Raw genomic sequence first — 27,431 nt, 5'->3', positions numbered from 1 at the left:
TAGGAAAAGGAACAATCTTATCGTTTCAATGGCATGACAGGCGAGTGCTGCATTTTTATTGTATGCTTCTCTCAGCCCTGCAGTGGTTGAGGCTGGAGATTCATTCTTGCCTAAAGAACCGATGAGCTTGCAAGAGGGAGTAAACACAGAGTCAGAAGCAAATTGTCTTCTTTCCAGCAGAGCGGTTTCACTTAAAAAGTGGAACTCATTAAATGTCCACACTTCAGACCTTGTCCTGTTTTCTTCAATGCAGTTTTTATTTACCAATCCAAATATATATATAAACAAATGAAAATAAAAGGAATTTTTTGAGTTACCTTTAGTACCCTGCATATCCATTGTGTATTAACTGTATATTTGTAAAAAATACCATATTTTTCGCCCTATAAGACGCTCCGGAATATAAGACGCACCCAATTTTAAAGTAGGAAAATCTAGAAAAAAAAGATTCTGAAAGATTATTCCCCTTCTGATCACTCATGTGCCATTCATACCGGTATTCCCCTTCTGATCACTCATGTGCCATTCAAATTCCCTTTCTGATCACTCTGTGTCATTCAAAATTCCTTTCTGATCACTCTGTCATTCAAATTCCCCTTCTGATCACTCTGTGCTTTTTTTCCACTGTACAGGACAGGGAACAGCAGGTGGCGCTGTGCCGGCTTCTTTCGCTCTGCTTTACAGACAGGAGAAGACACGTGCTGCTGCCAGAGAGAAGAGGAGACGCTGCTGCAGCCAGAGATACACGCAGGATCGGGTATCGGGTGAGTATATTATTTTAGTTATTTTATCACACCTTTGTTGTATAGGACGCACTAACTTTTCCCCCCCAGTTTTGGGGAAGAAAAAGTGCGTCTTATACTGCAAAAAATACGGTAAATAAATAAAAACAACAGTTTAAATAAAAAAATGAAGAAAAATAAAGTAGAGAAGACTTTATGTGCATATTGTGTATTACAAAGTTTTAGAAAAAAACTTTAAAGTACATTTAAAAGTGACATTTTTATGCAATCTTTTTATTTAACCCACTGAATTAAAGCTGAATGTCTGCAGTTCAACTCATAGATTGAGTATATATATATATATATATATATATATATATATATATATATATACAGTTAGGTCTATAAATATTTGGACAGAGACAACTTTTTTTAAAATTTTGGTTCTGTACATTATCACAATTAATTTTATATGAAACAACTCAATCTATGAGTTGAACTGCAGACATTCAGCTTTAATTCAGTGAATCTTAAAAAAGAAAAACACTTTTAAATGTACTTTATTTTACATTTACCATTATTTCTACAGTATTTGTATATTATGTATTTTTACATATATGTATTTCATTTTTTTTTCTAAAACTTTGTAATATACAATATGCACATGAAGTCGTCTCAACTTTATTTTTCCTCTATTTTTCCTCATTTTTTTTTAATTCAAACTGTTGTTTTTATTTATTTTTTACAAATATACAGTTAATACACAATGGATATGCAAAGTACTAAAGGTAAATCAACAATTCCTTTTGTTTTCATTTGTTTGACTCTTTCTTTTTGTTTTCTAGAAAGAAATCTGTCAGTTGAATGAGTTACTGATAATGGGACATCCACTTCTGTACATGGATTTCCAGTTTGAGCCACAGAGCTTGCACACAAAAGGCTTTTCCACAGGCTGAAATAGATTGAGATACCTATTTTGAAAGAGGCTTAAAACTGCTACTGTTATTTCATGAGGGCCTTCTTGAAAGCAACTCTGCAATACATTGGCCTTGGTGATTCCATGTTATCTCACATTTAGGCGTTTTACGCACCCCATGATAAAGTGATAGTGAATTGAGTATTTTCTGACACTTTCCTAATGATGTGCCTGTCTCTTCTCATCACATTATTGATGTTGGAACCACTCCTGAGGTAGAGCAGACTTAATCCAGATATAAATGGCATATGGGTCATGGTCATAGTCTTTAAAGTCTTTCTCTTCTATATTTACAACCCTGCAATATCTATGCTCTACCTATCCTTGGAACTTCTCTGTTATGAAACACTTTCCTAATTTAAGATAAATCTCCAGAAGTTGGAAGCCCTAAATGTGTTATTATCAGCTATCAAGACTATGGCCACTGCCAGCTTATTCCCATTCACCGAGAGATTGGGAACAGTTACCTGCTTAGGAGTGGCGATCCCAAGGTACCCATCCCAAACATATGCTCTCAGTTTTCCTAACTCAAAGCAGCAAATTCACCAGGATATTTTAAAATACATGGCTGGTATGTCTTCATGGCTTACCTGTTGTGTCCTAAAAAATATTTTGCAGACTGTTACCTTCTACATCTATATGTAGAATTTGTACATCTATATGTCATTAAATTATGTTGTGGTTTCTTTGGGTAGAATAGTAGACTGGCATATACATTCCAACTTTGAACAATGGGTGAGTATCAGACGATCTTACATGGCTATTCTGCCATTGGGCCTAATTTGTTAAAGCTCTCCAAAGCTGGAGAGGATACACTTTCATCAATGAAACTGGGTGATCCAGCAAACCTGGAATGGATGTCTCCAAAGTCATTTGCTATTTGCTTTGAACCTTGATCAGATCTGTTCCAGGTTTGCTGGATCACCTAGCTTCACTGGTTAAAGTGTACTCTCTCCAGCCTTGTATAGCTTTAATGAATCGGGTCAAATGTCTCTGCCATTGTGCACGGACGTTGTTTCCAGTAACCCTCAAGTTCATATTTTAGAAAAAGATGGCGCCATTGAATATTTAGTTCCTCTACAAAATATTCCAACAACTTCTCTTTCATGGATGCTTGTGTCAACCTAAATGTCATAAAAATGTGATAGATTGAACTAAAGACTCAATCATCCTAACCCCCCCATCCCTCACCGCCTACCAACCTCGACTCCCCACACATGTATTACAATGCAAGAGTTTTCTTTCTAACCCCACAGGTATACATACAGGATATTCCTGAGTAAGAACTGCATTTTTAAAAGGCTTTGTCTTGCAGGACACAATCTTCCCATCTTTCTTGCTGGTACTCAAATTAATTAGCAGAACATTTTACTGCTCTGATTTTTACCATAGATCCCGCATACCCCACACCTACTTTTTGTTAAAATGGCAGAGATGACAGAAATGTTCTTTTTCCAATAATTCTTGGTAATACTTTCTAAAAGCAGCATTTAATATCCCATAGAATACTCCTATATATGGGTTAAGAGATTTATGGAGTTAAGTAGTCACTAGTATATTTCATCATAAGGAACAAGAAAATAAAGCTAACCACTAGTCTTTCCTAACATGGTATATTAGTTATTAAGTATGGCAAAGAGGTAACTAGCACCCATTTCTTTCACAGGTTAGGATGTCTAGACAGGTCCAGTGATAATAGTTTAATATATTTTATTTTTTAAAATAATTTCGGGGATACCTTCAAGGCCTGTGAACACCACATCTATTTGTGATTAATAAAGTGTATTGAAGATCTACAATGAACAATTAATCATTACTTTCGGCATTTGCTCAGTGCCCTTTATTCAATGGTTTATTAAAAGACTGTACTAAGAAAATTTAGGTGTGTGTTTTAGTGTACAAATGGATCTCATCACATAAACTTGGTTTGCCTATGCATAAAAGTACAAAGTTAGAAGTAAAACTTTCATCAATGTCATCCATTTTAGCAGCACAGCGTCTACTCCTGTTTTGCATTACTGCAATACTAATCTGTTTTACATTTTCTTTCAATACCTTTCTGAGAATATCTCAGTGTGAGCCCTCTATTTGAAGACACAGTTTCTTATTAATCAGGTATTGTAAGAAGAAAAGTCTGTGTCCCACAGAGCAGCACACAACATTACTGTCATTCTATTGTTGTGGTACAGATATACTGCTGTAAAAAAGTAATAGACCCTTTATGTGACAGGTTCTGGGGGTGATCTATGGACTACACAAGAAGATTTGTGCATTAACTAAAATCAACATTTCAACCATACAAATGTTAAATTTAGCAGAAGGTATTTAAAGTATTTTGTATTAAGCTATAAATTAAAAATGTGACTCCTCTAACACAATTTTTATTTTTTAAATATTATAAAAGTCATACATATGTAATAAACAAGATGGATGGTTTAATATTTCTCAGCCCTGTTTAGCTTACATAGGACTTCATACTTTCAGTAGCTGGACATATAATGGAGGATGAAGATAAATGTAAGCAGCCAATGGGGTCACCATAAAAAAAAAAAAACATTTTTTTACCTTACATTTTGAGTTTATTTCAGAAAATACTAGTGCACATGCATTTATGAACAATCAATTTGATGGATTTATTAAAAAGGTGTGAAGGCTGAGCTGTAAACCTAGTGATTACTACTAGTTAATGAGTGCTTAAATAAACAGTTATTGGCCATTATATTATATTTAGAATTTAGCAAAGAGTGAAATTGAAATGTCTTAGATTGTCCTGTCACATTGTTATAAAAGTAAAGAATCATGGCAACAGTAAGCCCCATTTTTTTTTTGAAGGTATCCCTTATGCCATGAACTTACAATGCTTTGCAGCTTTACATGAAGGATATATAGGGCATAATATGGAGCAATCCAAGTACTGATCCAACATTTCTGTACCTGTCAAGTATAGTAGGTTACTGGATAATACAGCTGTCATGGGCTCAATGGAGGCAATCTCAAGTATATTATGGCTCATTAAAAATGTGAAACCTGACTCTGAATTCTGAATCTTGTTGGGATTTCTCAATCTAATTGACTTACGATGAGGAGTGTTATTGATCCAAGTTTAAATTTTTCTGTTCTGACCACCTCTAATATTTGTACTTACCTTATACCCTAACACTTTGTGTAAACCTAAAGTATGATCAGAAGATAGGATTAGAAATTCTTCCAAACCAGAACACAACTTTAATTGTATCACATCAGAAACATATATTGGCTGCTGGAAAGCATAGACATATACCATCCTAACAATTCAAACCATCGCCTTACCATACATGACACAAAAACAAGCTGTTAAAAAAGCAAGACCACAGCTTTTTTGACACAACTGTCAAAATCAAACATGCGCCAGTCACAGTTGTTCAGTCATCACACCTAATAATAAAACAATCGTAGCATAAATGGCTATCTGGGAGTGCCAGACAAGCCTCCAATTTCCAATCCCATTTTAGGACATATAGTAGTAACAAATGCTAACCAATGGCCAGGTCAAACCCCCAATAAAGCTGTGATAACAAACAACAGATTCCTCAGGGGTAAAATAATTCATAAATGCTAATTTAAAACAAACCTTAACACTGTATGTAATGCTGCACTGCGATCTCTCTTTGGAAAAAAACATAATTTTAAAATTGTGAACTAGGGGTAAAGGGGGGCAGGTGAGAAAGGATTATTACTAGAATCCGAGTGTGGACTTCAGCTCTACTACTGACCAATGATCTTTAAAGCATTAATTTATACATTAAAGTATTTAGTTATATTACAAGGTATGTTATCAGTCCATCTTTATAAGTTAAAGTCTTAATAGGTCATTGTAGGTCATTCAGGGAACCAAAAAGCATTTGTTGTTTATGGTACCTAGCAACAAATCACATCAAAAGTTCTATCCGTCTTTTAAAGTGCAATCCTTTTAATTTCCAGATGATTTCCTTCATTCGATCAAAACAGCACAGCATGTAGAAAATGTGTGTTACTAACAGTCTGTCAGCTTTCTTGTTTTCTACAAAATTAATCATTGGTTTTAACTCTTTTTCTGAGTATGTGTCTGTAAAACAGCCAAAAAGTCATACACACTATACTCAATACTGTAATGTTTCATGTACTATTAGATATTTTCGCTCAAAAGCTAAACTCTTGAATAAAAATATGTATTACCTTAGTATGTTAGCTAATATAAGGGCACATTCACTAGAGCAGTGCAGGATCTTACCCACAGCCACCAAAAGGAAATAAATGGGGGTGGTAGTGAGCTGTTACTGCCTGCTATCAGATGTGCAAACACGGGTTCATTAGGAACCAGCATAGCAGTTTGAGCTGTGGAGCTTCTGGCAATAATTATTATTATAAGAATGACTAAAAATATTTTAAGATTGGTTCTAGTAGTTTTCATATTTGAATAGTTTGTCATTGTTATTTCACACTATTTTACTAATTTGAACAGTTATTTTCTCTTTTTTTATTTTTTCCTCCTTTAGAATTAAAAAAAAATCAAAAGTAATTTTTTTGGGTGGATGTAGGCATAACATTTAAAAGTATAGGTTTGTGTACAGGCTATAATTGCAGTGATCTCTAGTAGTTTACTATAATAGGTCTTCAGTCTATGACCTTTTTGGTAGTATGGTCATCTTTTGTTGCATGCCTGAAGTCCATATCACGTTTACGGAAAAAATGTCCAGGGCTGCCACTTAAAGCCCATGAACAAGAATGTGAACAGTCAAACCACTCTGCATATAGTTTCTGAGTTTGTTACTCCAAAGTAACCAGTAATAAAGTAACCGCATCAGTAAAAAAGTCAGGTAGTCCTGAAAAACAAACATAATAATAACCCGAATTTCCATAATTCTTGGAAATGTTTTCAAAAATTTCATTTGACTTCATGGTTGTCAAAATCTGGGGATGGCCCATAATGTCTTGATCATCCATGGATCCCAATCATTAACCTTACATTGACCAATACATTATGTAATCTTCCCTTGGGGTATAGTATCTGTGTGTGGGAGCTGATGATAATGAGAGTACAGGAAGAGTTAATTTAATAAGAATAATTATTAGTGTAGATGATTCAATCAACTGTATTTGAGTTCTGTGTATTGCAGTGCGAAGTATTAATCTCCCCCCCCAACTTGTAACAAAGATTTATTAAACAAAGCAGACCTATAGAGACTAATATCTGGCAGCAAGCTGGTAAATGATTACCTTTTATCTTCTTCTTTTTTTTTTTTATTTGGGGTTAATTCTATATATATATATATATATATATATATATATATATATATATATATATTTATATATATATTTAATTTCTTGCTGACTCACTGTCAATTTTTACATACACCAAAACCTGTAGCTGTGATAACGTTTGGGGGGCTGTGTCTGTCTGTCTTAAATGTAAAAAAAATTCACAGCCAAATACACATTATCAAAATATACTTTTACTGGGACTGGCCCTACTAGTTCTATAACACCATGCACAACTTTAAGGCATCACTAAAGCCTGTATCTTAAAGGATTTCTGTGAGCTGTGGATATAGTAATTATAGAAGGGGTTCTCTGAAGACCTGAATGTTATTTCAAGGTGTCCCCCTTGTTAAAAAGGTCAAGAAACACAGGCATAGTGTCATGTGAAGCCTCACACAGGGATCTTATGGAGTCAAGAGGCAAGGCTGATGAGCAATAGACGAATCCTAAGATCCTAAGACCGTCTTCTAAATTTACCTTCATTATTAAGAGGTTGTATTGCTAAAAGAGTCATGTCTCTATCAAAAAAGTTTAAGTTTAAAAGCAAGGAATACATGTAAATACTTACATACAGTTTCCTATTTTGCATAACTGATTTATAAATGAGCAATGTGACTCCAAATAGCTAGAAAATTTTACTAAATAAGTGTCATTACCTTTGCCCCTTTGTATTCTGGGAGAGTGTATTTACTGTACTAGCTTAGCTCAGTTCCATAACTCCATAAATAATTGTTATGTAGCAGCCAAGAAAGAAGCAATGGCGAAAACTATCGCATGACAGCTCTGAGTCTGCTGGGGTGGCTGATATCACATTTAATTTGAAAGCATCCAGTTGCCGTCATAGTGCATTTGGATATCTGCTTGTAAATACCATGCCTAAAATACATTAAATGCATATTTATGCTGATGAGAATATTGCTGTTGAAAAATATGTCCTAATGACAGGGTCTCTTTATAGGGAAAAATATATGTGTAAATCTTGAAATTCCAACACTAATTTTCTAATGTATGTTGCCTATCTAATATTCTGACTCAACATTTATAACACTGTCTAAGCAATACACCTTTCGAAAAGTAACGACCAGGACATTTTGAGTCAGTTATCGACTTAAAGGGGTTGATTTACTAAAGCAATTTAAGCTGTTCACTTATCATGGTAAATTATCTCCTTGCAAGGGGTAATTTACTTAGCTTAGTAAATGAGATGAAGCCCTGCTTGGTGCAACAATCCAATCACGTTCAAACCTATTTTTTAGCTTTCCTTGCATGTGATTGGGTATTCTTTGCAAAGTAAACTATGACCACATTCGCCAAACAAAATTAAATATCCTTTGCAAGGTAATAATTCACATTGGTATGTAAACAGTCTAGATTCCCTTAGTAAATCAAGCTCAAAGTATTGAATCCAGTTGGTCAACATGAAAACCAGACAACTATTATTTGCAGAATAGGAAGTGAGTAGTAATCTCCATGCTTCCCTCAGGAAATGTTTACTGTAAGTATTTACATTGCCAACATGTTCTACAGGAACAGAATGTGCAAATATAACTGACTAATCACTCTTCCCATTATATTCACTGAAAGTGATTTATTGTTCAACATAGAGGTAATCACCATGTTGGAAAGCAATTAAAACCCTCATTTTGGATCATCTAACAGAAGTACAGGTGATGCAAATAGGAAATTATAGCTTAATTTTACTCAGTGGAGATCACAGAGATTAGTTTTAGATTGCATCAGTAAATATTGTATAGAAGGTATATGTATAACATTTCTAGGGAAGGGTGGATGGATTGTTTCTTTAGAATCATTTCATCGTGCAAAATAATTTTTTTGCAAAAAAAAAAACAAAAAAACAGACTTTTTTTTTTTATTTCTGCATGAAAAATACATCCAGCGTGCTTCTTCATTCATTTCTATCAGTTCAATCAGCCAATTTCCTGTACCCTTATGTCATTGCAAAGACAGATCAATTTGTCAATGACGACACTAAGGATTGACCGTGCTATACGATAGTGCAGGGGATCTGTCATTTATTGACACAAGTTCAAAATGGAAACACATTGAGTTGTGATGATTTGATTGACGCTGCATCTGCTTCTGGGAACCTAGATAAACTTTATTTTTAAGGTCACTATGTATGTGTTTTCAGTGTGTTTCCTATGTATTATGTCATTCCAATTAAAGAATTTTTTTCTATGTATTTAACTCTTTGAAGCTGATTTACTAGTTAATTAGACCTACAAGGGATCAATCACTTACCTTAGTGAAAGTCGCGAAAATTCACTTTGCAGGGAATACCCAATAATGTGCAAGGAAATGTAAAAACTGGATATTTTCCTTGCACATGTTTGGATGGTTAAAGGCAATAGAGGTTTTTCTAATTTGCTAAACAAAATGAAATATCTCTTGCAAGGGGATTATTCATTTGTTAACTGCCTATATTCCTTTCGTATTTCAATCCTATTGTGTGAATTGGGAAGGGATATTAATTTTTTTTGGAATAACTTATATTTGTCCATTGGCTCAAATAAGAATATTTGGGGGGCACAGTGGCTCAGTGTATAACAGCGCTAGGTCCCAGGTTTGAATCTGAGCCAGAACACTATTGGCATGGAGTTTGTATGTACTCCCACATTCCAAAAAAATGCAGTTAGGTAGTTGGCTTCCCATCAAATTGTCCTTAGACTGTGTTACTATGTGACATGTGTCTATGGTAGGGACATAGATCGTGAGCCCCTTTAAGGGACAGTTGATACCATAATGGGATATGTTAATGCCATACAGATAATGATATTTGCTTTGCTTCCTAACTGCCATGTATTTTTATGAAAATTTCAGCAACACAAAATTTGCCATTTACACTTCTCCATATTTATAACTAGTTTTTTTCTCTGATTATCTATGTTATTCAGTAGTGACAAACAAACAACATCTAGATTGCAAAAAAACAACAAAACAATGTTATAACTGGTATAAAAACCTAAATTTTGAAATAACTCATTTTAATATAAGCAGAAACTATCATACCTTCTCTTCTGTTGAGTTTAGCATATACTGGAGCATAAATTCCAGACATTATCGATGAACTTTTAAAGGATTGCGGCTGGAGTGAAGCTACCAGAGGCTCGTCGCATTTTTCTGAAAAATGCAAAAGAAAGCAGGGATTAATATTAGTATTCAGCATCCTGTACATGAACCACATCTGAAATTGCATTAATTCTCAACTCCAGGCAAACAACTAAGTACACAGATGAAATATATACAAGTTGTTTTTATCAGCCAAAGGGTTTCTATTTCTGTTCATTCATTCCTTACATTTACACAGCCCTTCCAGACAACACAGTATGTTTTTCTATACTACATTTAGATACAGTTGGGCTTAGCTCCTGACCTGACTTTAGCAGCCTGTGACTGGACAGTACAGAAAAAGCATGAGGCTGATGAGCTCCTATCAGCATGCTCCGTGTTAGCACATTATCACTGCAGCACACATGATTGGTTCAAAGTGTTGCTTCAACCTCTTCAAGTCTAAACTCTTCTTGAATGTACTATAATAATATTGGATCAAGTTAGGATACCTACACTAATTGCTTTTAAAATGGCAGTTAAAGCCAGTCTGTACTCAAAATGTAAGTCTCTCAAAACAGATCAAGCTCACTTGTTATAGATGCTTATTCTTTATTACAACTTTTTTTTTGTAATGTAAATTTTTATTAAAAAATTTTAATAGAACAAGCATGGAATAGTAGTAAAATAGAAACGAATACAATGACCAATTACATACATAGGTCATCAAGGCACAAAGAACAGTGTATATTGAAATTGCAAATACATCCTGGTTTTCACAATATGTAGAACAATCTCCAGGACTATCTGATGCACCTGTTGCGCCAAGTGATCCAGAGATATCTCGCCATAACAAAGGTATCAGTTGTATCAGATATATGATCAGGTTGAAGGAGGGGGATAAAGAAAGAAGGCAATAGAAAGAGGGGTTAAGGGGGTGGACAAAGTTGTTGTTTGTTTAGCAAGGGGGGAGGCCAATAACATCACTATTCATTCCTTCCCAGATAATGAACCCAATAGTACAACCACATTCCCGTAGGCATTTACTGTGGAACCCTAAGTCCAGCCTGTGTCCCTGCTTGGAGGTGCTGGTCCCATGGGGCCCATATGACTTTGTTACACCTTTTAAGCTATATCCTTTGGGATCCTCTCTCATTAAAAAAGTGGCAACTGGCACTGACTTTGTATTTATGGGCATATTTTTTCACTTTTGCCATTCCCCCATGATGCAGCATTGCCAGTAGACAGTGTACACCTAAGGGGCAGAGACGAGTAACGGTAGCAGCATATCATGGTGCATAGAAAGCCTCAACATAATGTTGACAATTTTAGCAATAAAGAGCCAATCAAATGAAAACGATAAACAATTTCCAAACTATATACTGTCAGTATAGGTCCACTTTATTTTTTAGGCTCCTCAACTCCCCATTATTACCATCTGGAACTAAAACCAAGCCAATTTCCAATAGTGGGTAATAGAAAGTTTCAAAGATATCTACTTTCTACCTACACTAAACAGCATCAAAACTTTTCAGTGACTTTAGGAAGTATCTGACATATAGGGATGAGCCAGAATGCCTCTAACATTCTCCTGCAAATTTCCCTGAACTTACGATGGGTCCGCAAAATTTCAGCGAACGGATTTCGCAAATTCCATTGAAGCGCAGGTTCCCATGGTCCCTGAGCTGTACTTATCATTGAGCGTAGGAAACTGTGGTCACAGCTGATTGGAGGCACGCGAGTGCTTTCAATCAGCCGTGACTGCAGGCGAACTCCAGATGAACTCTCAATGGAGTTTCTTCATTGAGAGTTCATCTGAGTTCAATTCCCACGGTCACCGGGCTGTACTAATCATTGATATGTACAGCCCAGTGATTCTCCATTGAGAGATCATGTGAGTTTGGTGAGAACATGACTTTGTAAGGCTGTTCTGGCTTACATGTTCTGTAAGCGAGAAAGACCCAATTTGCCGCAAAATCGAAATGAAAAATTTTGCTTGCTAATCCCTACTGACATATAATTCCAATTACTTAATTCCTTTCTAATTCACTGATCCAGGAGAAAAATGATTATTAGGAAATCAGAAAAATGTTACTGTATTGATTTAAATTATAAAGTAAAGTAAAAGGATCAGCATGGCAACTAGCTTTACAAAAAATAATTCAACAATGGTAGCTCCATGCTTTTTTGTCAGGACAGGCTCCTTTTATCCACGTCTTTACTATATGGCTTTGCTGGTTGCCTATAACTATAACATTTTTGCTTGCAGGTGTCCAGCAGACTTGTGTTGTCAGCCTCTGGGGCCAGGAAACAGGTTGATAATTACTGTTCAGTCTAAACTCTAATCTCTTTTAACCCAATCCTCCTGAGGAGCCCAACCACTGGCACAGTTTACAATAGGGAACATCCAACTGAGGAGTTATATTTAAAGATAAACTTCCTGGCTAAGAAAAGCTTCCAATATATGCTCAGTTATTGCATGTTTGACCTTGACAAGAATTAAAATAATGCTGATTAGCTGGCACTTAGTGTGCTCTTTAATGCTCTTTCTGTTTATTGCCATTACTCGGACTGTGAGATTTGATGTGTACATTATTAAGTGATCCAGAGAGGATAATAAACAGATCCAGACAGGATAATAAATAATTAGAAGTCTTTTAGAGGGTGATAACTTACACACAAGAAAGGGTAGGACACAGGATTGAGAGCTGTTCACAGCCCAGCTTTGTATATACTGCACCTTTTGTGGAAACAATAAAGAATCAAAAATCCAAATCTCACTTTGTTTTATGCTTTAAGGTATGATGTAGCCCATCTATTTGGAAAGGGCTGGCAGTGAATCTCATCACACAACAAAAAAAAGTTTTTTTTTTTTAACAGTGTTCACAGTTGCTTTACGTTGTCTATTGAAGTGTAGTAAAATATGGACACATTCTAAACCACCACACTTCACTGCTGTAGTGTGTCTTTTATTGTGTTAATAATACACATACATGATAAGTACTTAGATATATTACTTTTATTCAGCAGGTGGTGCCAGTACTTTACAATACATACTAAATATAAATGTTGACAGGTGAGTAGGTGATTTTAATGATTTATGTAATATTGAAATGAGGGTGTAGGCTGGAGTAATCCTTTAAAGAACACAATTTTTTCCTTTCTGCGGTACATTTATAAAATACATTTCGGCGGCTGGGTTAGTAGTTTAAATGTTTAATGCGCCTGAAGATAAATCACTGCTATTTATCTCCTATTAACATTTCACAGATGTATTGTTCTGCAAATACTTGTGTGCCCAGCTTCTGGATGTAAGCCAAGCATGTAAATAAGAAACCAACATATTAACAGGATTATTTATGATATCATGTTATGTTTTCAAAACAGGTGCAGTATCTTGAAAAACAATCTGTCATAGTTATCACCCCATTCTCCCATAACCGCCATGACTTCACACCCCCACTTCTACATGTACCATCATTCTGCAGGAGAGGTTCCAGTTCACAGCAATGAGAAAAGCTAACTGCCCATTTCTAAATACTGCTCATTCCAATAAATATAATCATGTCACATTTGTATTTTATTTTACAAAGCGTGTACACAGTATTCATTCTTATCACTCACCCACAGATGCTTGTTAAAGGAATCTGGAGGGCTAATAGGGGCCTTACAATGTTAGTTCACAGATACAATGACAGCATATTAAAAAGTCAACGTGAACATGATGGCTAAGTACCTACTGCCACCTTCAGACTTCCTAACTTTGCTGGAATTTTAGCCAATAGTTTTTTCCCAAAATTAGGTTGATCCCAGGGCTTTTGCTACCGTGTTTCCCCGAAAATAAGACACCCCTGAAAGTAAGCCCTAGCAGGATTTTTGGCTGTTTTCGAGCAAGCTTGAAATAGAAGTCCTCCCCCGAAAGTAAGCCCTATTGACTTCTTCGGAGGTTGTGGTCACGTGGTACACGGAGGGATGCCAAGAGGAAGGAAGGAGCAGAGAGAGAGAGAGAGCAGGAGATTTCAAAAGCACTGGAGCAAGGGGTGAAGAAATCGCAGGGTTAATTAACCTACAGTACTCTGGTGTGACACTAGCACTAAGAGGTTGGTGGATTCTCTTTTCAAAAAGTCCTTGCTGGTATTTTATTCATTAGCAGCAATGCATATTTATTAATTATTTTTTTTTTTTTTTTGCTTTTACTCAGATTTAACATGTAACTCTATGAGTCACATGTTAATTGTCAGCAGATTTTCTTGTTATGTTGCACTTGTTTGCTTATGAAGCTGTGTTTTTTTTCATTACTCATTTATGTCAATTCTTATTCATGACTTCTTGTATATAACAGAAGAAATCTGTGATTTTGACAGGTCACAGGTAACACAGAGGTTTCTTTCTATAGTAATATTGGTTGCAGGTTTTGGTAAATACAGATTATTGTACATGAATAAATATAGATTTTTTGTGAGAAAAATAAGACATCCCCTGAAAATAAGCCCTAATGAGATTTTCAGAGGTAAATAAATATAAGACACTGTCTTATTTTGGGGGAAACACGGTATTCATTTCCATCCCTTGGATGTTTTAGAACGCTGTATAACCACCTTATAGAATAAAACAGAGGGTAGATTATGTATAGTCATGTACATATTGTTACCAAACAGTAAATGAGTGTTACAACAACCCCTCGCTAATTCATGTAGCTCACAAAACTCTGGAGAAATGAATCCTTAAATTCACAATGAAAGCACTTAAGTTGTATCTTATCATCCCAGATCATTCTACTTACCCATCATACTAGTAAATCAGCACTCTTACAGTCTTTAATCCCGAATGTAACTACAGAGAAGGAGCTCTGGGAGGGAGGAGTAGGGTTAGCAGAGCTCCTGGGAGAACAACTTGCTCAATGTTGTTTTTTCAGCATTTCTTTAAATCCATACACCCATGTGTTTATGGCAAGGGTAATTATAATAACCACTAGGTTTAGCACACCTAACCGATGTCTAAAGTGGAACTAAATCTGTCTCTCCTTGCTCCATTGCTTATGCTGACATCTTCTGAGTTCAGGTCTTTGGGCATCTTCACTGATCAATCCAAAATGATGGAACTCACAGGAGTCAACTATGACATAAACTGAGCTTTGCATGCACATTCAACATTCAATATTTTGCACACATAACAAGTTGGTGAACAAGCAGGTAAGTTTGTTTTACTATAGAAGAAGAAAAGCACATTCTTTTTGCAATAAAGAACTGACTGCTGGGAATTTTTTGTTTCTTAGATTTAGTTCCCCTTTAAAATTCAACACCAGTCACCAAAAATAGTACTAAAATGAAAAGACACCTCCACTGGTGCTATCTCCTAACTGTCCCTGTTGAAGAAAAAAATATAATAATAAATATAATATAAAAATAATTTATACCCAGTGAACAGTCACAGACAATAAGAACAGCAGCTCTCCTTCTGACGCTTCCTTCTTTCCTTGACTAATCACTATTTATTCACAAAAGAACTGCAAACCCACTCTGTGATTAGTTATGGAGAGAAGGTGCATCGTCTAATGAGAATTGTCACAAGAATAGAAATACAGCAGAGCATGAATGCTTGGTTCTTCATGTGCACAGTAAAAGGGATAGTATATGTGTGTGTACTATTAAAGAATGTGTTGCTGGTGGTTAGAGTTGTCTTTTAAATTGTCATTTTTACTAGTGCTTTATTTTGGTTTACCCAGAAGGCTCTCTTACAGTTTCTATCAAGAAGCTGATTTTGGAAGTACTCTGATCAATCTTTTACAGCAAATGCTGGAAAATAAAATAAAAAATGCAGATAATTGTAACACTTTCCTACAGCTTGTCTGTGCAGGGCTGTTCAAGTTTTAATGTGACATGTCCAGAGGGTGCTGTGATGCATGATGTAAGTCGGGAATTCTCCTGCTGCAATTTATTGTATCACACTAGTTTATGTATGTTAGACTGGTACTAAGCTGTCACTACTGAATAACATGATAAAGAGAGAGACAGAAACACAGTTGACAGTCCTTTGAGAACATCTGCTCAACAAACACTGATTAACTGCTTTATGTTGCTTGGTAACTAATGCACATTCACATGGTATTACATGGGGTCATTGTCCTTATGACACAGCTTAACCTTATTTACTTTATTATATTTCTCTGAGGTTTCTGGGATTTTTTGTTTTATTCAACTCACTTCAATCAGATTATAATAAGCACTGTGTTTGAAAGCTATAATCATATGAGAAATTGCTGGTTACACATTTTGAAAATTGAAATGGTGACCTTGATTTATCCAGACTGGTCATTTTGTTAGCAGTCCACTACAAGGTAACTTTTAGTTAGATTTCTACACAAGGGAGAACTTTTCTTTGACCACATGCAGCCTTTGAAGCCAATGAAGGTGAATGTGGGTTTTTATGTAAGTCAGTAGAGCTTTGTTCAGACTTCAGTTTCTTTTAACCCTGAACCATGCCTACATAAAGCATCTCACCCACAACCACCCTTAAAGAATGAATGGGGTTGGCTATGAGCGGTTCAGTACAACCGGAAACAGTAAAGTTCTTACCTATTTACCTAATCATATACCTTGATTTCAATCTGCTCTAGGAAAACGATGAATCACATTTGACTGAGTGTTATTGGGAACATTGCAATGTTCCTGATACTTACCGTGATAGGTAATGATCATAACATTGCATTTAAGTAATATTATTTAATTCAAATAACTTTCCAGTAAAATAGATGTAGAGCATTGGACTTTATTGAAAGTATACTGTGACTATAGTTTATAGTGATTAATGGAATTTATAGGAGTAAATAGGAGTCATCTAAAATTCATTGCTAGCTTTATCTGCACTTTTCACATGGCTTAGTATAGAGGAGTCATTCTATTTACATCCATTACCATACAGTTTGATGTACTAGCCCTGTTAGTTGTATCTGCATATTTATAATACAAGGAAATGTTGCTACAAAAGCTAGATTTGTTTTCCAAAAGGTTTGTTCAGCTGTACATAATGTAATATTCTATTTACGATTTACAGTTTTGTTTATGTCAACTTGTTATATAGGAAAGATTGGTCCCATATAATGCATGCAGCCCCACCTGTTAGACAAACCAGCTATGCATACAGAGCAAATATTTGTCTGTCATCTGCATAAACCACTTTATAATTTTATATTTGTACACCTATCAAACATATTGTAGTACATTATATTTCTTTTTTTCTAGTGCCATTAAAAGAAGCAGGGGTTGCCACGCAGCCCTTCTCCTTATGAAGTGCCTTGCCTCCTTAACAGTGGCAACCAATGTACTCCTCCAGCCCCCCAATAAAAATTAATGTACCCCCCAGCCTCTGCTATCAAACACATTCCTCCAGCCCTCACTTATCACTAAATTACCCACCTAGTCCTTACTGACCACCAGAACTTCTCTTCAGCCTTCTCTGATCACCAAACCCTCAAATATCTCAAGTATACCCCTCTGTTCCACCCTGAACCCCATCGTACCTCTCCAGCCCCCTCCGAACTACCTTTTAGCCTTTGGGTCTCCACTGAATTCCATATCACCCGGCTATACCACTAAATAGCTAAGCCCATGATTGTATAACCATTAGTAGGACATGTTTATGGCTGCTAGAGGTGACTTACTAAAATGGGTGGCACCACTAAGGTGGTGGGGATGACACCAGAGATTCCTTGCTGAGGGCACGAAACTGGCTGGAAATGGCCCTGAAGGGAGAGATGTGTGTTCCATCACTGACACATTCAGCTGTATAATATAATATCTAAATATTTAAATGTTCACAATCTAATGTCTCCTATATAGTCATAGATTCTCGGGATGTTTTTGGGATGTGGTAGCGTTGGCTACTAAATTACTTTGTTACCCAAAATTTCTGGTGGCCACATGACGAAGATACAGATGTCAAAAAACTTGTAAAGCGAAGTTTAACTTAGTTATCTTCAGTGTATACTAAGACACCATCCATCATGCACATTTGGGTGATATAGCAACCAATGATCTGGAAACTAATTATAAATGGCTTCATCTATTAAGAAATTGAATCATGTTCTTCCAGTAATGTTGCACCTTCCGTATCCATGTGTTTACAATACCAAACACTGCAATGTAAGTACGTGTAAACAGGCATCATTTTATTTGGCATGAAACTGTACACATTTTAGAAAATTATAACGTTTCAGCAGGTGTTTTTCAAATTTGACTGTGAGCAACACACCAAATTATATCCTGGGCTTGTCATTAGGTTGTAAATGCTTTTCAAGGGGCTTGTGTTTATGTATAAACATACCTAAATTCTTAAAATGAAATCATAAAGAACCTTTGTGTTTAATTCATTGCTAATATGAGTGGTTGGTAACTTATAAGTTTTTTAAATGTTATGTAAGTTATGTATTTTGCTAGAAAAGAGCAAATGCCTTGTGAAATAAATTTAAAGTGGAAGTACAATCCCACATTGTAAAATAAAGGATCTGGCAGGTGGGTTTTGAAGAAAGGGACAGGCAATGTCCCTTCTGCAAAAATCCAATTTACCAGTGAACAAGCTAAACTGCGCATGCACAATGTCAGCTTTGGTTACCAAGGAAACCCAGAAATCCTAACTTCCCTTGTATGTGCCGGGAATCAATGCTACGTCCTCCTGGCAGGGCCAGATGAGATGGGCGAAAACCATCTCTAGGAAGAAGAAAAAAGAAAGATAGCGACACCCCGCAAGGGAACACTGATAGGTGAGTTGTGCTGCTTTGGTTCCCCTTTAAGCTCCTCGTAAAATCAAGCCATCCACATTTGGTATATCATTTGCATATTTACATAACCCCTTATCCAATCAAAATGCACTTAAAGTGAACCTGTACAGAACTGTACTTTTCACAACACATCTAAACTACACCAGGACAACACATCTGAACTGCAAACTATAGGTCTGAAGTTTTGGGTTGCAAGGTGTTGGGGAACATTATGTACAATGTGTTCTCTTGTATACCCTTCCTCCCCCTCCAGCTGGTACTTGCAAACAATGACGTAAGGTCAGGTCAGAATGCTGCAAGGGATGCCAGGGATGAAGGTGCATTCATTCAGAGTAGTACAGTGGTATGTACAAGTGTTGATGGATGAACCCCTCCTATTGCATGTGTGTGCTACTTACCCCACCTTTTAGATTGTAAGCTCTTCTGGGCAGGCACCTCTTCTCCTGTGTCTTAAGTAATTCAGTGCATCAACAAGTCTATATTTAAGACAATACATATAACAATATCTATTTTCAAAGGTTTCTACAATCTATTTCCGAAGCTGGGGGTCCTGGGTTATAGTGGAACTTTGGCCACATATATAAAGAAATGTTAGCTTCTCCTAGGAGTTATAAGCCCATAAAATGCTTTACAATACTTTAACATCATCATTTTCTAATGTAATTCTAGACCTTCTCTTACTAGTGAGAGCTGTACTATTCAGAAAAAGACTGTTTTTTTAAAGTACTGTGAAACAATCCAAGAATTTAGTTCATTCAAGAAGAGTTAAATTTCCACAGAACTAAAAATATCTTTGGGCCTGGAGTTCCCCTTATTCCACTATTTTAGTATTAGTTTTTAATTGTAAACTGTTGATTTTAGATTTGGCGCTCCGCTCAACCAGTAGAGGTAATAGTGGCCATTCAGCCCTTTGAAGTCAGAAAGCCCTAATATATAGTATTATTGTATAGCAGTAAAAGGACAGTTGAAGAAAGATAAAATGGAGCTTGCACATCTTGCGAGTCAGTAGTGCGTGCTGACCAACTGAGCTGTAGCAGGACAACACAGGTCCTCTGTTATCATTAGGAATGCTACATTTATCTAGCTGCTCCTAATGATCAAATTTTGCATGCAGTCATAATTACTACAAACTGTCCAAATTATTAAGTAGCCCTCTTTACATTGGATCAGCTAGAGACTCGTTCATTGCCCAAATCATGAATATTTTAATGAGCTGGGCCAGATGTTTGCCGGAGGATAATATGGTTCAAATGAAGCCACTGTTGAGGGAAAGACATACATATGTATGAAACAGAAGCACCTCTTTCTCAAAAGATGTTTCTTGACAATGCATTAACTAATCCCCTTCAGTTCAATTATTAAAAGTTACTTTCTATTCACAACCTCCAGCTTTTACATTACCGGGCTCTTCCTTATTAACATCTGCAGAAAGACAATAACACATTTTTTTGACTGTGTTGAATATAAGAATAATTGGACATGTAGTGTGTTTTCACCACTAGTCAATATCACAGTAGGAAAGATGGAAGGAATAGTTCAAATTGAAAATCTGATTAATAAATAAAAAGAATTCTGTCACTGTACATCCTATTTTTCTGAAAGGATCGCCCTGGCAATCTGCAGAATCTGAGTTGTAAAAGTAATGAAGCCAGCATTGGCAATTTATACCAATTGCATACATATTATTTCTTGTATGTTAAACTATACACTCCCCAGCATTCAGGAGCAATGTTTAAACCCAATGAACCATGAAGAAGTCAATTATATCTTCCCTTTTGTATATTCATACAGTATCATATATTTTCATCTGGGTACATACATTAACCTATCCCCTGTCATTAACTTAACATTTGTTGTGGCAGGATAGCAACCTGCATTCACATTACTGTATATCTGGGACCCAATTAAATTCCACTATTAGCAACATTAGATGGGCTATGCATAAACAGACATGAACAATGTCTTTGCAACATGTGCTTTGTGTAGACTGCAAGAAGATGAGCATACCTAGTCATGCAAATAACCAGCATTATATTTTAATATAATGGGCCTCAGGGGCCTGATGGCAACTTTTAAGTGCACTGGTTAGGTTCATGTTTTTGGCCAGAAAAAAAGTAAACATCCAACCAAGAACAAAAGATTCAGGTACACCTTTGACATATACTTGGCTGAGCAAAGTGCTAGTTATCGCTAATGAAATCTGTGGTATCTATTTGGATTTGTAAAGGTCATCTTCAATTCAGTACAGAACAACAAAGGCAATATTAAGAACAATTTACTGGATAGAAAATAGGAACTAGAGGAGTCTGAAATGGCCTCTGAAATTCCTCCCCAAGTAAACAATACAGATGGTATTTGCCTTTCCAGTGCAATATTAACAAAGCTTCTATTGCAAAAGTATTCTGCACCCTTCTATACAAAGTATAACATGATTGCACTGCATAGGCTTTTTTATTGAGAGTTAAGCCCTAACTCCAAGGACTACTGAAAAACTACTGTTGCAGTGAGTCTACCTTTGCATGACATGGGTTAAATGCTTGTTTATGCCTAGGGGCTGGGAACCAGAACAAGATGTACTTGTTGTATTCCCTCTCTTGACTTTTGTGTGACCAGCCCCACCATAAGCAGATTTGCACCGTGATTGCAGGCACTTTCATACCTACAATGCAGCCAATAGCCCAATATTGTAAAGGGAGGGGGCAGTGTGCTTCCAGGGGAGTGAGAGTTAAGGTAAGTGATTTTCCATGTTCTGCTGGGATGCTAGGATAGTCCCATTGCAATGGAAGTTATTTGTTTTTTTTCTGGAGTTCAGCTTTAAAAAGTCCTGGAAATCAAAAGAACGATATGTTTCCCAATAAAATGGACTGATTCATAGAGAAGGAACATTTTTTAGAGAGTGGACAACTCCAAGCAAGAACCTTAGTAGCAAAGATATGGTATAGAATATTTTGGCCTAATTTAATAGGAAATTCCTAGCTGAAGATTCCTAATGAATTGAAGAAGCTTTGGGTTCCCCACAGTAGTAAATAAATCTAGGTATATTTACTAAGAAAGATATAGATACTGTGGTTGACACAGCGGGAACAGACGTTGAAGGCCAACTCAAATAGTCAAAAAAAAAAAATAATAAAAAAATAATAAAATTAGAACAGCCTTAAACTCTGAACTAACTGCTTATTTTAGACAAAATCTAAGAGGGCATCAATGTTTGCACAAGAATGTTGGCTGTTTATTGTTGGTTTATCTATTTGATGCCCCAACATTGTAACCTTCACGGTTGATAGCCACCAATTTTTACCAATTTAAAAGGTGAATGTAAAAAGCTGTCATCAAGTCAGGCATCATTCAGCTACCTGTATTACTAAACATACCCAGGCTTTGTTACAGTTATCTATGGCATGTAAGTATCAGCTCCGCTAGCTGCCTTTATGGCTTGAGATAGTTGCCTATTACAAAAGACCACTACTGGTCCTTTATAGAGATGTATGGGTCCCTTATATGTTCTAATTGCACTTTGGGCACAGCAGTGACTATGGATTGTGTGGTATACGTTTAAAGGTATGTTGTACAATCAGGTACAACAGCTTTAACTAAACATCTTAGTTTCAGGCATTTCCATCATGAATGTAGGAAAATACTTTTGATACTACAAATTGTCCAGCAATTTTGAGAAATACATGGGCTTATGTCTATAAAGCTTCCTATTTAACCTGATCATTGTATATCTAGTAGTAATTAGTTACATTCAACTGGACTTGTCTTTGTAATATTAACGGAATTTTACAGTTTTTCAAGTTGCTCCATCAATCGATGAAATGTCTTCAACATTAAAAGAACAAGTTCAGTTGAATGTGAATAACTACCATTAGATAGTGGATGGTAGAACTAGACACATAATACTTTTATAAATTTTACAAATAAATATTGTATTTCAGATGAAGGTTTTTTCATTCATCACATTTTTGTTCAGTAATAATCATTTGTCCCTATCTAATCCAAAATTCAACACTAACTAATCATGTGGAATGATCAGGAAAATGTTTAAATAAAAAATATTTAAAATAGCCAGGTAAAATGCTTCTTACATTTTGTTGCAGAACTCATTTGACAATTAAAGTAATTCAGATGCAATACTGTATCAAAATTCTACACATGCAGTGTCTGATTATCAAAGGCTTGATTACTAAAAATACACGCAACACCGAACTCTCTTTGGAACCACTACATATTAAATTATTCCATGATAGACATAATAAAAACTTGAGTGAATCCTTTTATGGAAATGGCTGCAATAAAAATTAATTGCACTGGTATTCTTTTCATGTACTAATGTATGGCCTTTTGAATAACTAGTTTCTACATTTTTAAACTCATTATCAAGCTATTTAGCTGCTTACATTATCTGTTGAATTCCAGTTAGATCTATGCTGTATTTTTTATTGATGTCAGAAGATGAGGATGCTTCATACAGTATAGTTGTGGCTGATTATGAAGTTATATGGAAAGAATTCTCTGATATTATTGGTCAGTGGATAATGAACTGCTGAAGTACAAAAGGGAACACATTGTACAATTTATAAGCAGAACATTTTGCCTGAGTCAAGAAAATTGTGTTTCAAAGGTATGTTTATATACATATTTCAAGTATATTCACCAGAAAAGTTGCTGTGTCGGAGATTTCGATCACTCAAGTCTGCAATTCAATTCCTGACTATGCTACCCAGTAACCATTATACTGTGAAACAAAATTAGTCTGAAATTAATCCTTTAGAATAAGCTTTGCATAGCCAAAAGCAGATAAACACATTTAATATTATTTGTTTGACTAGGGCAAAACAAGGGTCTATGGTTCCATATGATATAATATCAAGTATCTAAACCAGTGTTTCTCAACCAGGGTTCTGTAGAACCCTAAGGTTCCTCCAGAAGTTACCAAGGGATCCTTGAGCAAAGAGCAATTTGTGCCTCTCAGGTCAGTTACCACTAACACCAATGATCTTTTTGCTATCTGTAAGGGTGACATTCTTCACACTAGCCAGCAATGTCGGAGGCATTTTTCCTAAGTACCACTAAGATATTGTACTGTGAGCTGTGGATAAAGTAATTACTGCAGGGGTTCCTTGAGGACTTAAAAGTTATTTCAAGGGTTTCCCGATGTTAGAAAGGTCAAGAAATCTTGATCTAAACTAATTTTATTTTTTTGAATTAGGGTAGAGAAAGGTTATTAACACTGTCTGTTTTTTATGTCCCTGCTGAGTAGATTCCAGGGACGAGCATACGGATTTATTAAATTCGGTCTCCCAGCAAATTGGGACGCTTACTGAACATGTAGGCAAGCACAACCTTTGTAAATTCAGCCGGCGAGACCGAATTTTTGGGACCTGCAAGACCAATCAGGGGAGCGTAGCTGTCAGCTCTTGCAGCCCTTTACTAGTTGTATGTGTTGTTGGATAGAGTTTCTCTATGCAAGAACACAAGAGTCCTGTGTTCCTGGATAGAGAAACTCTATCCAGGAACACATATTACAAAGTGGCAACAGCAATCAGGGGAGCGGAGCAGCTACGCTCCCCTGACAGCTGTTGCAGCCCTGTACTATGTGTTCCAGGATAGAGTTTCTCTATCCAGGAGCACAGTGTGAGTGTCACGGCTGGCTGCTCATGAATGAATGCAGCGTGGGAAAAATCCTCTGATTTTTCCCGTGGGCACGTTTATTTATAAACGCAAGCGGCATGACTTACTCTGAGAGGAGGAATATCACAGCTGCATTTATAAAAGGAGCCGTGAGAATTAGTGCTGGTCTTCAGTATTCGATTCGACAGCTATTCGATCGAATAGTGAGATATTGTTTGGGTGATCGAATTATGAATTTGAATACCATTGAAGTCAATGGTGGGAAAATTTGTGTTATTTTTAGGGACTATTAGGGGCTGCATGAGCAATCAGATTGCTCTTGCAGCCCTTTACTAGTTGTATGTGTTCTTGGATAGAGTTTATCTATACAAGAACACAGGGAGTCCTGTGTTCCTGGTTAGAAAAACTGCTGCAATCATTGATAAGCTCAGCGTGCAATCCCCGGGGCACTAGAGGTTTATTAACCTCTAGTGCCCCAGAGATCGCACACTCTTCTCAATGATTGCAGCCACAGTTGCAATCATTGAGAAGATGCCTGGCACTGAAGGGTAATTGGGGAGAAATCTCCCTATTCAAAATCTCTAGTGCTCTCTTCCTCAACCAGTCAGAGAGCACTAGAGGTCTCTCTGATTGGCTGGAAGTCTCCCCATTCAAAACCTCTGGTGCTCTCTTATTGGCTGAGGAAGGTCTTCCTCAGCCGATCAGAGAGCACTAGAGGTTTTGAATGGAGAGACTTCTCCCCATTTAACCTTTGGTACCTTAAAAAAATAAATTGGTAGAACTGTTGTGTACTGTTTTCAAATTACCAAGGAACTGTTTTCTGCTCCCTGAGCACAGGATACCCTGCTGACATTGTAATATAAGTATCTCTTACTCTGTAACACACTTTCCAGCACAGTAATATTGTGATACATTTGTTACATTTTTCTGGCAGTGGATCATTGAAGTGGATAAAAGAAACAAACACCCAACATTTATAATTGTGAATAGAACAGGGAATATATGCTAATGGGAACACTTATTCTTGTTCCAACTAAATTGTACTGTAAAAATACTTTGACGTAAATTTTCAGCCTTCTTGCAGTTATATAGGCTCTAATATTTTTGAATAAATGTATATATTCTGCTTTCCTTGAAATAAGACTTTTTAAAAAATCATTTTCTATGGCAAACAGAAACTGGCATTCACACGTTCATGCCCAACCTGATTTGCAGAAATAAATTAGCACACATCACAGCCCTCTGACTTAAGTGCATCATTTCATTCACATATGAAAAGCAGCTTTTACAGCTCTCTAAATAAAACTGTGTCATTTTATGCACTACCTTGAAAAGTGGCTTTAAAGTAAAACAAAGACATTTTGTGCATACTTGCACCTCTGAGATAAAGGACAGGGGGTGGCAGCCCTCCAGGCTAAGGGGTTAACAGTAAATGATTGCTGCTAAATTTTCAGTGGCGAGATGGCTATTACTATTATACAGTAACCCCATGACAGTTTGAGGAGATTACTGCTGTAGCAAGATCATATTTAGCTGCATGAGCAAATGTGCCCAGCTGTAACTGAATCAACCCTGCAAATATCTTGGGAGTAAGTCTGTAATCTGAAGATTAAAGCGTCACGTAGTGATCTCTTACAATGTGTCATTTTCCAGCCAGAGAAACTCACTGTCACTGGAGATAACGCCGGAAACATTAACCAACTGCACAAAATATAATATTGGAGGCATAATCCTTCCAGTTCTTATGGATAAGAACATTATTTCAAAGGTTTTCTTCTTAGTATCTTACTACAGCATTAAAAGCAAAAAGACAAACTTTAAAGGTATGCTATATCAAAAGGATATAAAAAAGCAAGGCCTTATTACATTTAGTGTAAAAATCATAATAAAGATAGGCATACCTTACGTTCAACATATGAATTAAAAGCATTCCTTTCTTGTAGAAATGTGTATAGAAAATATGAACTATTCAGTTCATTATTACCAACTCACTGATGTATACTAACTGAACCAAAACTTCTGCCAGTAATACTCTGATAGGGCAGCACCACCTTTTGCTTAACCATAGAGAAAAGACTAATTCAAAAAAGTACAAATTTGCTTATAAGTAAATACATTTATTCTGCTTAGGCTACACATTTTTAGACATTGCCGTTGCCTCTCTCCTTTATCAAAGTTACTGTGTTGTAGTGTAATCCATGAGTAAAAAAGAATAGCGAGAAAAGAGAAGGTTTCTTCTGCCTGCAGCAGACAAAATGGACCTGATTTATTAAAGTTCTCCATTGCTGGAAAAGATACACTTTCATTGGTGAAGATGGGTGATCCAGTAAACCTGGAATGGATCTCGTCTAGAATTGAAAACATTTGCTGGTTTTGCAGATCACCCAGCCTCACTGGTGAAAGTGTATCCTCCCCAGCCTTGGAGAGCTTTCATAAATCTTTCTTAATGACACAAACACAGACTTTCCGATTGACTTGAGCTGCTTTAATTGGGAAAAATGCAACTTTTTAAAAATACTCTATTTCAGCTATTCCCGACCAGGGTTTCTGCGGAACCCCAGGGTTCATCCAGAGGTGCCTGAGCTTTCTTGAACTGTGGCTGATTGATCTCACATTTGATTATGTTGAAATTATTTGTGGGACTGACATCAATTGGCATAGCCAACTGCATGACTCTAATGATGTTTTTAGTTGTCTAAATTGGTCATATCCTAGCCACAACTTAAAGGGGCATCAATTTAAGAAGCTTTTGATTCCACTGACCAGCAGTAAATTGGTTTAGTAGGGGTTCCCCGAGACCTGAAAATTATTTTAAATGTCCCTTAAGGTGGAAAGGGTGAGAGAGGATGCTTTATTTTGTGGTACGCGAAACGTTTATTCAACTAAATAAAAGGTTCTTTACCCTATACCTGAAAAGTTTCTGATTTTTCTATTGAAAAACAAATTAGAAAAGCCCAGTTTCCTTGAATAATCGGGGTAT

At 36.3% G+C, this 27,431-nt stretch overlaps 1 protein-coding gene across 1 annotated transcript in view; it reads right to left on the bottom strand.

The window, feature by feature from the left end:
- CNTNAP2 (contactin associated protein 2) overlaps positions 1–27,431 on the bottom strand; it is a 902,024-nt gene that overhangs the window by 621,394 nt on the left and 253,199 nt on the right. The window contains exon 2 of the mRNA XM_072412254.1: positions 10,006–10,116. Coding sequence (XP_072268355.1) covers positions 10,006–10,116 — 111 coding nt within the window. The remainder of the gene's footprint in view (positions 1–10,005; positions 10,117–27,431) is intronic.

Source organism: Pyxicephalus adspersus, chromosome 5, assembly GCF_032062135.1.
Source record: "Pyxicephalus adspersus chromosome 5, UCB_Pads_2.0, whole genome shotgun sequence".
Taxonomy (NCBI): Eukaryota; Metazoa; Chordata; class Amphibia; order Anura; family Pyxicephalidae; genus Pyxicephalus; species Pyxicephalus adspersus.
The sequence above is the reverse complement of the archived record's forward strand: the minus strand, read 5'-3'. Positions and strand labels throughout refer to the sequence as shown.